General features: G+C 37.6%; 1 protein-coding gene across 1 annotated transcript in view; it reads right to left on the reverse strand.

The window, feature by feature from the left end:
• Nucleotides 1–1,337: 1,337 nt before the first annotated feature.
• LOC115626021 (putative GPI-anchored protein pfl2) overlaps nucleotides 1,338–15,055 on the reverse strand; it is a 94,376-nt gene continuing 80,658 nt past the window's right edge. Inside the window, exons 5-9 of the mRNA XM_030521269.1 lie at nucleotides 4,451–4,933; nucleotides 4,077–4,277; nucleotides 1,952–2,663; nucleotides 1,779–1,858; nucleotides 1,338–1,748 (exon numbers count right to left, since the gene is read on the reverse strand). Of these exons, the coding sequence (XP_030377129.1) occupies nucleotides 1,338–1,748; nucleotides 1,779–1,858; nucleotides 1,952–2,663; nucleotides 4,077–4,277; nucleotides 4,451–4,933 (1,887 nt within the window). The remainder of the gene's footprint in view (nucleotides 1,749–1,778; nucleotides 1,859–1,951; nucleotides 2,664–4,076; nucleotides 4,278–4,450; nucleotides 4,934–15,055) is intronic.

A 15,055-nucleotide genomic window follows, 5' to 3' on the forward strand; every position in this document is an offset into this window, starting at 1 on the left:
GGAAATTCTTACAAAGCATAAAAACGACAAATACAAGTAGAAATTGTTATGAATAGTTTTGCCAAGAACTGCTAGGGTTTCTCGGTTTCTTATGGAACCTCTGTAAGAGAGAGTTTATGAAAAGTGCAGCCAAAGAATATTTTGGATTAGTTTTGGTCCAAATTTTAGGCAAATACTACTAATTAGTGCACTTTAAAGTTTGAAATAGCGGAAACCATTTTATTTCAATTTTTCTATATACATATTAAATAAAAATTTAAAAAAAGAATAGCTAAAAAGTTGTGGTGGAAATGCCAAAGAATAATACCCTTCCCTCCCTTGCCATGCCACTTTTCCAATTATAGATACATGTATAGTTTTTACATTTTAAGTTCTTTTCACTTAGTTTCTTTTTTGTGTTTTTGTTTTTTGTTTAAATTTTAGTTAGCTTATGCTTTGTAATAATTTTTCAAAGTATCACCCTGTGTTTTCTCATAGTAATTTTTTATTTTTATTTTTTTTGTGGTTGTTGTTGCTGTTGTTCGTTCTCCCATTATTAATAATTTTTAAAAATGTTATCAAGTCGCTTAAAACTTACAACAATCCATCGACATGACGACCCCAAAAACTTAGTTGCATAATAATATTATTTTTCCTTCGTTTATTATTTAACAAATCGCGCACTCGCGTATCGAGTCGGAAAGTGCGTGGAAACTGAAAACGCAAAACGACAAAGTGGAATAAGAAGTGATGCGATTGGTGGCTATTGTTAGTATACTTTTAGTAGACACTGTGTAGACTGCTCTTATTTCTGTTGCTGCTGCTGCTGCTGCTGCTATTGCAATAATTTTTCTTTATCTCTTTTCTTTAGATTTTATTTGATTTTGTTTTTGTTTTTTGTTTTATATTATTTAAATATGCTGTACGTAGTTTGAGGAAAAAACACTTAAAAATGCTTTTAAACGAACTTTTGACTATTTTTTGGTTTTTGTTTTGTTTTTGTTGTTTATTTGGTATTTGCTTTTTGTTCTTGTTGTTGTTGTTGTTGTTGCTGTTATTAATTTCGTTTTATGTTCTTTGCTCTATGCTTTGACTATTTTTGTTTTTGCTTTGCTTTAATTAGTTTAGTGGTTGTTTTTGTTTTGTTTTTTGTTGTTGTTGTTGTAGCTTGCTGCTGCTTAGTTGTATGTGAGTGTGTGTGTGTGTGTGTGCGCTTAAGTGTGTGTGTGTGTGTGTGTATTTGTGTTTAATTCAATTTAACATTAAGTAGGAACAACCCACGCTTGGCGCAGGCTTAAAAGTTTCTTGGAAATCGCCCAACCCCGCCCCCTCCTCCAACTCCACCTCCTCTCCACCATTTACTGCTGCTGCACGAGCAGCTGCTCCACCTGATCGGCGGTACGTAGAAGAAAGGCGGCACTCTCGCGATACGCGGAGATCACCTGCCGTGCCGCTGTCACCTCGTTCGGACTGAGCTTGTGGGGCAGCAGGGGCGGCGCACGCGCCGCATTCGGATCCAGGCCACCCAGCTGTTGGGCCCCGGCACCCACTCCCAGCGCCGCCACCTGTTGTTGCTGTTGTTGTTGCTGCTGTTGCTGCTGCTGCTGTTGTTGTTGTTGCTGCTGCTGTTGTTGTTGTTGTTGCTGCAACTGCTGCAGCTGCTGTGTGGCCGTCACCAGAGCATTGTTGTTGTTCGCATTGCTCAGATTGGCCAAGTTGGCGGCACTCAGCTGGCTGTTAAGGCTATTGGCCATGGCATTGAGGTTGTTCTGAGTGCTGAGCGTGACGCCGGTAATGACATTGTTGTTGTTGCTGTTGCCTGTCAGGCTGTTGGCGCTATTGAGCGTGGTTGGTTTCATGGAGAGATCGGTGGGCGTAGCTGCAAGATGAGAGACAAAAGATTAGATCCAGCTGCACATAATTAGGAGAAAGGCAAGAAAGGAATCTCTCTTTTTATCCTTCGAGTACTCACCATTGCCCAGTCCGGCAACGCCCGGGAAATAGCCGGGATAGTTGGGCGCGCGTCCGGCCGCCACAGCTGCGGCCGCTGCGGCGGCTACAAACGGTGATGCCGCCGAGGGTGAATTGAAATCTGTGGGTCGGTACAACGGACTGCTCGCGGGTAGTCCTGCCAAGCCAGCTGACGCACCATTCGATGCTCCGCCGCCATTGGGCAGCGTCAGGCCCGTTACGCTGGCCCCGCCACTCACACTGGCATTGGAGCTCAGGGCGAGGGGTGAGCTGCGCGCCGAGTTGATGCCACCACCCCCGGCACTGCCGCCGCCGGCGCTGCCACCCACATTGGCGGCGCTGCCGAAGGGCAGGGCCTCGGCGTGCTCGGAATTGGGTGTGGAGCGCGCAAAGCCAACGGCGCTGACGAAGGGCAGAGCAGCGGCGGCTACGCTGGTCAGCGTCGCGGCATCGGCGCCGCATACGGCGGATGTGACGGTGGAATTGGAGCTGGCGGTGCTTGTGCCGGCGCTGGAGCTGGTGGCGGCCACCACAGCTGCGGCGGCGGCCGCTGCTGCTGCAGCGGCGACTGCGCTGCCCGGCGCCGGAACCGCATGTGTGATGGGCTCGAGGCCAATGCGCATGCGCTTCGCATTCATGGACTCGTTCTCGCAGGCAATGGCCAGAATTTGTTCCGCCTGCACCGATGTCAAGTGCGCGGGTGTGGGACGGGTCTGCAATAAAGAATAGTTGTTAAATAGTGCTAGATTTGGCCAATTATTATAAACTATTTTGTATTCTTTGGTACATTCTTGAAGAAGATATACAAGTAATGATATAAGATGTAAGAGATATAATTTTCATCTTCAATGCTTCTAAAGGTTAACTTTTTTTTTACATTCTAAAGCCCTGCTTAATAATTTATTAGACAATTCAATGTTGATTTTGTACATAGTTTGCCGTGGAACTAGTTCAGTTGCTATGTATATGAATAATTTTCTATTCTTTGGCACATTCTTCAAGAAGATATAATGTGCTGCATATAAATTAATCTTCGCTGCTTCTAAATGTGAAATATTTTTACATTTTAAAGCTAAGGAGGAACAATTTATTTAAGTAGACAATTTAAAGTTGATATTGTACATAGTTTGCAGTGGAACTAGTTCAGTTTATATATATATGAAGGTCTCTTTAGAAAGCCTGACAGCCCTTTCAGCTCAATTTGTATATTGTAACTAGTTTGTACTGTAGAAATGGGAACCTGTATCTGTATATAACTACATTAAGAAGTGGGAAAGAAGAACTAGTTCTGGTCATAAATGTACAATATTTTCTTTAGAAAATGATCATGTAGTCTAACTAGCAATGATTAATTGAAAAGAGCAACTAATTCACTTCATAAATAGGTAAAATACTCCTTAGAAAATGGTCATTCAGTTGAACTAACAATGCTTAGTTAAGAAGAGCATTGATCATATGCATAAGTTATTTTTTAAATGAGGAACTAGTTCTCATCATAGCTGTGTAAGCTACTTCTATAAAATGATCATGTAGTTGAATTTTCAATATTTAATTGAAAAGAGCAACTAATTTACTTCATAAATAGGTACAGTTCTCCTTAGAACTTATTTATGAAGTTGAACTAGCAATGCTTAATTGAAAAAGCAACTAGTTCTGTTCATAAATATATGGATAAATACGTTTTTAAATTGAATTGTAACTCCATTATTATCTTATAATTAATTTACAAATAAACATAAAGTAAAATGAACTAGTTCGGCTTATGTTTCAGTGTTCATTTAGAGCTGGGTCACATATATGAACTGAATTCGATCTGAATCTTACGAATTGGTATCAAAATTTATGATTTAATTTAATTTTAACTCGAAACTAGTTCATTCGAAATGCAAATAACACTAGAAATCATGAGCATGACTATTGTTCCTTAGAAATAAGCATATACTTCATTTTATTTATAAACTGTAAAGTAAGAATGAGTTGAAGTTAAGATAGATATACATATATGTATAACCAGATAGAAGTGGCCTAAGCGGAAGCAGTTCGCTTTTTTCTAAATCTTCAGAGTTCGGAACAGTTTCAGACAAATATATAGATAATACATATGTATATGTATGGGATCTGCTCACCGTATTCTCCCAGCCGTCGCGGGTTTTCTTGTTGCGGCGACAGGACTTCAAATAGGTGCGAATCCGTTTTCGCGAGCGATCGCTGAACTCGGGAAACTGTCGAGCACACGAATCAATGATGGCCTGTATCTTTTCCTTTGGCTGCTTGGAGATTGGAATAATGCGATCCAGATTCTCGTCCACAAACAATCGCACGAACATCTGCAAGGCAAGCGAGAGAGAGAGAGAGAGAGGACTCGTTAGCTAAACAATATGCAGGCGTCGAATTAGGGATATTGCTTAGGTGTGAACCTATTGGTAACGTTCACTTTACATTTGTGGCATGCTCCATCATCATCATCATCTTCTTCTTCATCTTCTTCATCATTACTCACATTGAACGCCTTCAACCGCTCGGGATCGTGTGGGGTGGCCAGCTTCTCATCCAGCTTGTCATCCGAATCGTCCTCTGATACCTCATCCTCTTCCTTTTGGCCCGACGAATTGGTCTCATCCTGTGCCTCCATCGGTGAATTGGTATCCTGACGGGGCACCGGTGACAGGGAGCTGTCCATTTTAACGCTGGCCGCCGCTGCTGCAGCGGCATTCTGCGCCAGCGCATTCTGATATTGCGCCCACAAGCCGCCCACCACGCTCAGATCAGGACCCTCGGTGCCGTTGCGCACTGCCGTCGAGTTCTGATAGTTCCACGCCAGCAACATCAGCTTCAGCTTATCGGCATCCTTCATGAGGCCCGCATAGGCTTCGGACTCGGTGCTGCCGATGTCGCTGCCGCCGCCGCCGCCACCGCCAATGCCGCTGCCAGCACCGACGCTGCTTGTCTCGGTGTTGCTCACCGGTGTTGCTGGTATGGTTTCCTGTAAGGATAAAGAAGGAAACAGATGTGGTGTTCAGATAAATCAACAAAATATTGTTAGTCTCACAACATACTATAATAGAGAACGTTATGTTTGTAATTTTTAATGGAGGATAAGATGAAGTTTTATTGCTGAATCATTTATTCATTCTTCCCCCTTGTATTGTTCACTTTCTTATGCTAATTGTACACTTCAATGTGATTAGTTTATAACTACTTGGCTAACATAGGGAGAGAGGCTTTAAGAGAGAGGCAGCGCTCTGTTATTTAACAGCGGTTAGCTTAGCGCGCTGCCACGTCAACATTTTGTATTCAATAAAACAAATTCTTGGCGATTAAATAAATTTGAATGAATTAATAATATAGTATAATAGTAAAAGGAGTTGGGTGCCTGGAAAAATTAATGAACATTTATTAAACGTATTAATCGCTTCGGTGCTCCATCACAAGTGACCCTTACAGAGGCTTTCGTTAACATTTCAAATTAACAGCGAGCTAGAATGTTAACTGGTACGTGTGCTGTGAAATTCACAACAGTAATCTAATAATGCTATTTATATGCCTAATTAAATTGCAATGCTACTTAAACCAATTTCATTGTTAACTCCTGCTTCAACAGCAATCGTTTGTTTTACAGCAACATACTAGCAGTGCACTAATTTCAACAAAACTGTCGAATAAAAGTTATAAATTGGCGGAGAGGCTGACAAAGCGGGCAGCCCTCTGTTATTTTACAGCGGTAAGCTTCAGCTGTGGCTAACAGCGCGCTGTTAACACGTTGTTTTTAATTTTTAATAAAGCAAAACTCTTGCGATTAAAAGAAGTCGAATAATATTAATTATATAATTATATTAATAGCACTCGTTTCTATTACAGCAACACACTGATTTCAATACAACTTTCGCATGAAAATTACAAATCGGAATACAAAATGGATTCCACCCAATTGCTTCTTTTAGTGTAGTTTGCGTGAAACTTTTTTCAAACGAACCACACAAAGTTTGGCTCAGCGTTCAATATAGTATGCCAAATCCCGATGATTAGAAGATGCCCAGACCGTAGTCCGAGGCGGAAAAGAGTTTGAGGCCAAAGTATGCGCAAAAAACGGAGCAGGCGAACAAGAAAATTTCTCAACGTCAAAGAAAATGCGCACAAGTGGGTGGCGACCCCAGGAAAAGTTTTCTTATGCCCGGCAAGATGAAAGTCCTGCAAGGTTGGTTTTCATGTATTTTTCTTCCTTTTCTTTTTTTCTTCTGTCGCTTGTCTTGCTTTCTGCCTTTTGTGTGCTGCCATCCAACCAGTGCGGGCAAATTAGTTGTGCGTGCGAGTCCAAAGGGTTTGGGGTTTGATGAGTGGTGGGGGGTGAGGGTGCATGGTAGAGGAGTCTGAGTTAAGGTGCCCTCCTCTGGTTGCCATTTGCGGCTAACGTCGCTCTAATGAAACATTTCGCTTCCATCGTTGGTTAAGACGTTGGCCTTGGTTTGGGTTTTTACTTGCATTTGTCTACGCCATGGCTACGATGCGAGCTGGGGCTCTTGTGGCGGTTTGTGGTTGAAGGACAGTGGTTTTGCTCGGTTTGGGCAACTGAGTGTGTGAGCAGGGACTGGATATGGGTTGGGGGTGTATTGCTCAAATGAAGTTGCAAACGGAGGTGTTGAAAATGTACAGGAGAGGCCAAATTAGAAAATTAAAGTTTCCCTATTCTAAATTTTCCCAAATACTGATTCATTTTCTTCAAACGTAGCGGATTTGTAGCTCCACTTCAAGAGAAATGTTTCTTTAGCTTTTAAAAGGCATACTTGGATTCAAAAAATCTGAATTCATAAGAAGAATAACTAACCAATGTGAGATATATGTGGCATGTAGACAACTTCTTTTAGTCCGAGCTAGTCTTGGCTTAAGGCAGTCGAACGACCGGATGAAGGAAACGAACAAAGCTTGCATTAATTAAAACGATACAAGAAAGGAGGCAGGCTCATACATATGTATACATATACCTACTTGTATATTATATATACATACTATATATGTATACTGAACAATGTCAATGACCAAAAAAGATTTAGGGTCCTGTACATCAACTGGAGATGCCAAGTTAATTTTCCCTTCAAGCAACTGAGTGAGATTTTTGTGAATTTAAAGCAGACAGTCCGGCAACTTGATTTGTGAGTGTGTGGGTGTGTGTGTGTGTGTGTATTGTTAGTGTGTGCTTGTGTGAGTTTTCTCCAAGATGATGGGAATGTTTTTGGGGTCAGTTGCTGCTTGCACTCATCAAAACTTCATTTTATGGCAGTTCTCTTGCGCTCGACTTAAGAAATACAACCTTGACTGCATACATATCCATATGTAGATATGGATGTACACGCCCCCTTCCCCTCCTCCCCCCCCCCCCCACACACACACACTGCAAATTTGAAGCTGTGCATTTGTGTTCAAGAAATTCTGAGGCTCTTCGACTCAAATAACTTCTAGTTCTGCATACAAGTATAACAGTTGTTGTTGTTCTGTTTTTTCTCTTATGGAATTTGTTTTGAGTCATAAAGCTAGGGAGGCAGAGTACAGCAGTGCGTATGAGTAATGTATGCTTAAATATACGCATATACGAGCATGTACGAGTGTATGTGTGTGTGTGTGTGTGTGTGTGTCTGGCATTGGGTCAGGTTTTGTGGAGTGCGAGCAATTAAGCAGGCACACATAAATCCAAGCATTTATTTCTATTGCCTCAAAATGTTGAAGCTCAAGAGGCGAAGTAAACGGAGACTGCATTCGTCTTGCTTCGTAATTACAGCCTCCAGAGCAACGGAATGCGCTTGTGAATATAAAGTACAGTAGGAGCTGAATATATGAATTTTTTGAAAAATAAAAATGCGAAATATTTTTGCACTTTTCCACAAATGTTGGTATATTTTCTGTCACGGATTAGTGTGTGGCATTGCGGCCTGAGTTGAAATATGTGGCATTCTTTGAAGTGTGCTAGTTATAAATAAGTTCTTCATTTGTGCTTATTGGATAATTAAAGTTCAATCGTGCTATTATGTTGTATTTAAGACAGTGTTTTAAGCACCAGAAATTGCAAAAATATAAGTTTAATTATTGTGAATTTGTGATTATTTTTGAAATCAAACAAAGTTAAAATACTCGCATTCTCATCAAACAGTCTCGTGTGAGTTTTCACGCAGCTAATTAAATATTTAAAATATAATTAAATAAATCAGTTCTTAAAACATTTCATAAAACATACCTTAAAGCAGAGTTTTTATACAACTTATTGAATAATTGAAATATAATTAAAAAAAATACATTAAAACCTTCCTTAAAACATTTGTTTGCAGTTTTTACATAACTTATCAAAAAATTTAAATATAATTTAATAATTCCTTAAAACATTTCTTAAAGCATTCCTTAAGATAACACTGGACAAAGTTTTATCAAATAAAATAAATATAATTAAAACATTCCTTAAAGCATTCCTTAAAATGGGACCAGAGTTTTAATACAACTTATTTAATAATTGAAATATAATTGAGACATTCCTTAAAATGAATTCATTGAAATCTTTTCTCGGCATCAGACATCAATCGAGAAACCAAGAGCGTTTGAAACTGGCGTGCAGATTTGGAATCAAAATTAAGCAACATTTAATAATCATTTAAAACCAATTTATTCTTGTAAAAGCGTACTAGTGTTCACTAAACACGGTAAATGGCATCGATTTGGAATTTGGGAATATCAGCTAGTGACGAAATCGCGTCATAGCAGGAAACCGTTGGACTGCAAACTGAAAACATCGATAAAGTATCGTTGCGATCTTGCCAGACTTGCTCTAAGAATCAATTTGTCAATCGCCTGTCAACACTTATTGTAAACCGATGTTGATCAACACTTTTTGCAAAAGTCGAGGTAGTCAAACATTTTATTCGAGTTTAGCATTCAGTCGTAGGACTCTGTCGGGTGAACACGTCCGCAAATTGTTTCTTTTTATTTTTAATTTAATTTTCGTTATTTTTACTACAATTTCTCGGAAATATGATCTTAAGCTATTTTTTATTATGAATTTCTTGTGTTTTATTTAAATATCTAATTATTTTCCGTTGGGGTCTCATGCCGCAATAAACCACATTCGGACTTTCGACTGTGTGAATAAATTTTGATGATTATTTTTGTATTTAAAAGCTGGTACTTCCCGAATGGCCCCATTTGAGTCCAGTTCTGACAATGGCATATAAATAAACCATATAAATCTACCATATAAATCTTACAACATACAAAATGATCGTGGAGTTCTTATATAATGCGAAGGCACCCGGTAGATGAGTGTCAAATTTAAATGAGATAACATGTGAAATAGAATTTCAATTTCAGTATAAAGCCGTCGAAAAAATCTAACCGTAACAATACGTGTAGCAAAAATACACGGCACAATGCAGAGAAAGTGATAGCTTTGTTTGTTGGCGAAATAAAAAAAATATATATTTTTCAAAAATAATATATATTTGCTTTTAATCTTCTTCAAAATGCGGGAAGAAGTTTTTGTAAGAATTTTAAGGCATTAAGAGCACAAATATTTTATTATTTAAGTACATACTTCAATTTTTTATTAATTTTAGTTGTTTTTTATTTTTTATTCTTGTTTCTATTTCTTTTTAATTAGGTCTAATAACAAATTCTTTCTTTATGCTTTTTCATTCTTTTGATTTATATGTTTTAAGTTCTCTATTGCATTTTTTTTTACATAGATAGCTTTGTTTGTTAATAAAATAAATAATTTAATATATAATTAAATAAATGATTAAATAGCAAAATAAGTAGATAATTAAATAAGTACATATATATGGAGTTCATTCTAAGTTTTAGGTTATTATTTTTATTTACAAGTTTATTGCTATATCTGTTTTATATGGATAGGTTATTTATTTATTATATTATTTATTTATTTTAAGTTCTCTATTGCATTCATTTTTTTTACATCAAAAGCTTTGTTTGTTGATGAAATAAAAATAAATAAATAATCAAATAAATAAATCATTAAGTAAAAAAATAAATAGATATTATTTATTTACTTGATGAAATGAAAATAAATAAATAATTAAATAAATAGATAATTAAATAAGTACATATGTAAATATGTAGTTCATTCTAATTTTATTTTATTACTTTTATTAACGAGTTTAGTGCTATTATTGTTTGTTTTATATAGATAGGTTTGACTTTAAATCGTAGCATTTTACACACATATGTATGTGGGTGGACTGAGATGCCGCCAGCAGCCGATTGTTGTTGTTGTTGCTGCTACTAAGAACTAAGTCTCGTATCAGAAATATACGGGCTGGCATCTTAAAACAAAAGCAATAGCCAAAAATGTTCATGGGTGGCAACTTATAGTACTGTTGGAGTTCAAAGCATTGGAAAACTAACATAAATACGCACTCACACACACAGACATGCATATATACACAAACTTGCTCGCACATGAGAGCATGTGTTGTGGTTGTTGTTGCTGTCTGCTGCGCCTAAAAGCAGACTACATACCACTACAATATCAACTTTCTAAGCAACAGCAACTCACACATAATGAATTATTTTGTTGTTGTAACTGCACATTAGTTTACATACATACATATATGCTTATACGAGTATTTGTAAATATGGATGTGTGTATGGGTGTATGGGTGTGCGCCCAATATGTTGTCGAAGCCATCGTGCTCTGCCCTGCTGGTGCTGCTGCTGCTGCTGCCAACTGCTGATGACATATTTCTCCAGACGACAGGCTTTGAAGAACCCCCCAGCGCCTAAAAGGCTGCTAAGAAAATTTTCGTTTAACTCATAAGTGCGTGAGTTGCGTGAAAGGGTTGCACACACACACACACACACACACACAGCCCCTTCCTCGCACCCACGCAGCCCAGGCAACGGGGCTGTGGATAGTGAATAGTGGAGGGCGGAATGGAGGTAGTGGTTGCCCCGGCACACTGTCAAGGAAATTGTAGTTTAAATGAAATGGAAGTTGCTTTTATCAACAGCACCGAGACATTCTCTCTCCACACGTATGTACATACAAGTATGTGCTCATGCGAACGTGTACGTGCATGTGTATAATTGTGTGAGTGTGCGTTTTCTTAGAAGTTCATGTACATATATGTGTGCCGCCAACCCAAAACACACAAACATACATACATACATATATATGTATATAAATTAAAATGCCTAAACATATGCATTAGTTTTTGTCTCAAGTCTTTGGCGCTTCTCTGCCACCAAGAAGATGCGGGGGCTACCATGCACACCAAAGTTTTTGTGGTTACGACATTGGTTGCTTCTACTACTGTCTCTACTTGAGACAAGGTGGTGATGGGGCCGAGGGGGGACGCCTGTCATATAGTCATAGAGTTTGGCTTGAAGGATGGCTGGCAACTTAGTCTAATGAGAATTCGAAACTCAACTACGCAATCGTGCTGAAGAAATTTTAAGAAATGGCAGACACGAGCACATAGTATATGTACACTCATATCGGCTATGATGTGCAGAACCGTACTACAATTTTATGGCTCTCTGCCTTTGCTAGGTCTGTCCTGTCTTGTCTGCAAACTATTTGAACTTTCACAAGAAATGCAAATATTTGTGTTGCGATTTCATTTTTTAACCACACTTATGGGTTAGAGTTCAGTTTTTTTTTTCGAAATCTTATATATGGGGGCTTGCACAAAAATTAATGATGTGTGTTGTAAATGTTGATGTGTCTCCGAAAAGTTCAAAATATTTAAAAGCAAGACAATATATTGGCAGGTAGAACAAGCTCAGCTGCCAGGCAAACGAAATGCTTTAAAGGGGGCTTTTACAAATAAATATTTTTGTTTATACCAATTATCTGTGGCTGGTGTTGCTTCACAAGTGGATCGGGTCGAGTTTCTATGCATGATTTAAAGCTGAACAAGTGAAAGAAATAATGCTAACCAATAAAGAATCATATAGTATAGTCTTTTTAAGAAACAATGGGCATTTGTATCTACAATAAACATTAATTGTTTGAGGCTTTCCTTACTTTTAAATGAAATAAATCTAACTTATTTTTAAACAGTATAGTTTATTGTAATCTGTATCGACCGCCCATATATCGCAGTAATCGAATTGATGCTGACTTAAATGTCAATGTAATATATTGGGAGTTTCTTTGTGCATATCGAATATATACCTATCTTAATAGTAATAGAATTTGTAAATAAGATTAAAAAAATACAATATTAAAACGTTAAAAATAATAGAATTGATGCTGAATTAAATGTCAATGTATATTGGGAGCTTCTTTCTGCATCCATATCAAATCGCATATACTATACCTATCTTAATAGTTATAGAATTTGTTAATAAAATAAATAAATACAATATTAAAATGATCGAATATATACCTAACATTAACAGTAATATAATTTGTAAATAAGATTAAAAAATACAATATTAAAACTATCGAATATATAACTAATCTAAATACCCAAAGAGTTTGTTAATGGAATAAATAAATATAATAGTAAACTGATTGATAAACTCATCCCTTGCGCTACAAGTAAATTGTATGTAAAAAAAATCGTTTATTCATTTTAGTGCTAAATAGTTTTGTTCAAGGTCATTAGGTCTCCTTTAAAATTTTGCCATTTTAATTGAGGTTTTATTTGCCATTTTTCGTCTAATTATAGAATTATAGATTTCAGCTACACTATACATTAATAAATATTTTTGTTTTTGTTTTTGGCATAAAAAATGGAAAATAAATAAATAAAATAAATACAAAATCAATCGATATGTCTGTAGACATACAGGCGATTAATTCGTTTAAAAACTGATCAATTCAATTCATTGCAATCACTTTTTATAGCCATTTTAAAGAATATTTTAGTTAATATGTTAAATAATATTTACAAAGCCATGTTATTAGAAATACTCAAATCATATTTTAATTAAAGTTCTATCACTTTTTGTCGCAGTTTTTGAAATAAATTAGAAAAGGTGTTCAGAGTTGCATGTGGGGGTAAAAAAAAGTCTCGCTACATGTGTATCTGCAATAAAGCACATTTGTTCACATACACTCTATATGTATGTACATGTCAAATATTTGTACCTCTCCCTGCTATATCTAGGAGTATACGCATCTGCCATTTTGTTGAGTTGCACTGCGTCAGTGTTGCGCTTCATATGCAGCCCTAAATGCATTAAATTCATATACAACTATAAAATATAGCAACCATCCGCCCCCTCAACCCCCCTCACTGCACTTCCCCTTGGCAATGGCAGCCAAGCGAACCAAAAAAAAAAAAAGAGGCGTATAGCGCGAGAGTGCAGCATGGTCAAAGCAATTACAAAAAATGCAGCACACTTTTAGGCAGTGTGCAGCAACGGCCGCTGATGCATTTACCGCGAACGCAGGACACAAAAACGGATAATAGACAAAACGTCAAGTGGGCGGCAGAGGCAGAGGCAGTGGCAGAGGGGGAATTTCAAATTAGTAGGGAAATAGGGTCGGTGGGTGAGGGCGCGCGCAGGAAAAAAAAGAGATGGAGCACATATTTGTAATAAATGTATGTGCATGTATGGAATTGAAATATGCAAAATATTCGCGACTGTTGCGCAATACATGACAAATAAATTTGAAAAGTAAGCCACGTTTTGAATATTTCAAGCAAAATAATAAATTAAAAATTCCAAAAAAGAAATGGTGGATATCTATAGCAAGGTCTGAGACAGGAAAAGTATTGAAATGCAAGCATTCATCTATCAATGGCATATACTGTCCTTAAATATATCTCTTCGGAATTATTTTGAATACGACGAGAAGCAGAAAGAAATCTTCCTTTCCGATGCTTTTACTTCCGGCGACATAAAGAAGAGTTGCTTGAAAAGTATAGAAAGAACAATTTTGAAATGCAGGCATTCATCTATTAATTGCATATAATGTCTTTAAAATTATAACTCGAGAAGAATCTTGAGTAGGACGAGAAACAAAAAGAATGCTTCCTTTCGCAGGCCTTATCTTCCGGCAAATGCCATACAAATTGTCTGAGACAGGAAAAATATTGAAATGCAAGCATTCATCTATCAATAGCAAATAATGCCTTCTGATAAATCTTGAGTTAAGCATATATTTCCTGATGAATCTTGTGTAGGACGCGAAACAAAAAGAATGCTTCATTTCGAAAGCTTTTTCTTCTGATGACAAGTTAGCTCAATAAAATGTTAATTCCGCAATTTCCAAAAGCAGATGCGGTTCGGAAAACTCTCAGTTACATCCGTGAGTTTCTCATGACAATAAGAATATCGGCTTAATAATTCAAATCGTTTGACAAGCGTACTAATAATTATAGAAAATACATGTTCTATTTATTTTTATTTATTTTCATTTCTCTTGAGGAAATATTGTGGGCCTAAATAATATCAGCTTTTGGCTTCAACATAGGAGTATGTATAAAGTAACTTTTTGACAACTCTACGGCTTTATTTCGACCTGCAGATATATACAACTAGTTCGATATAATAACAAAACGTCGTTCGATCTCTCTCTCTCTCTCTTAATAGCTGAAGGTGCTGGGCTGCCCACGGCACCTAAATCTGCAGCATTGGCCGCGGTACAACAATAATAGCAGCAGCAGCAACAACAACAACAACAAAGGCAACTGGCAGTGAACCGATGCGGCCATTGTGAATGCATTGCATATTTTGCACCTAAGCGACGATGCTGGCCAGGAGCTATGGCAACACTCATACGCCGCGTGTGCGCTCACACCATTATAAAATTTTAGCGTTTCCGTTGAAATATTTCTTCTTCTTTTTTTAAGCAATGCAGCACACACACACACCTATATATACACGTGTGTATGTGAGCGAGTGTAGAGTGTGGGTCGAACTTTGTGCCGCGTTGTTTGTTGTTTTATTGGCAGAGCAACTAAAAAGTGCAGGTAACAAGCGCTCGAGCGCTGCATGCAGGTGCATGGCTGTCGAGAAATGAACAAAGTGCATGTGAACAACAACAACAACAACAACAGCAACAACAAAAAGTGAAAAAATAGAGCGCAAAAGCTGGCAACAACAATTGGCAGCAAAAAACGCAATACCAACAACAACAGCAAAAAAATGCAAT

Source organism: Scaptodrosophila lebanonensis, unplaced genomic scaffold (genome assembly GCF_003285725.1).
Source record: "Scaptodrosophila lebanonensis strain 11010-0011.00,11010-0021.00 unplaced genomic scaffold, SlebRS2 tig00000080-arrow-pilon, whole genome shotgun sequence".
NCBI lineage: Eukaryota > Metazoa > Arthropoda > Insecta > Diptera > Drosophilidae > Scaptodrosophila > Scaptodrosophila lebanonensis.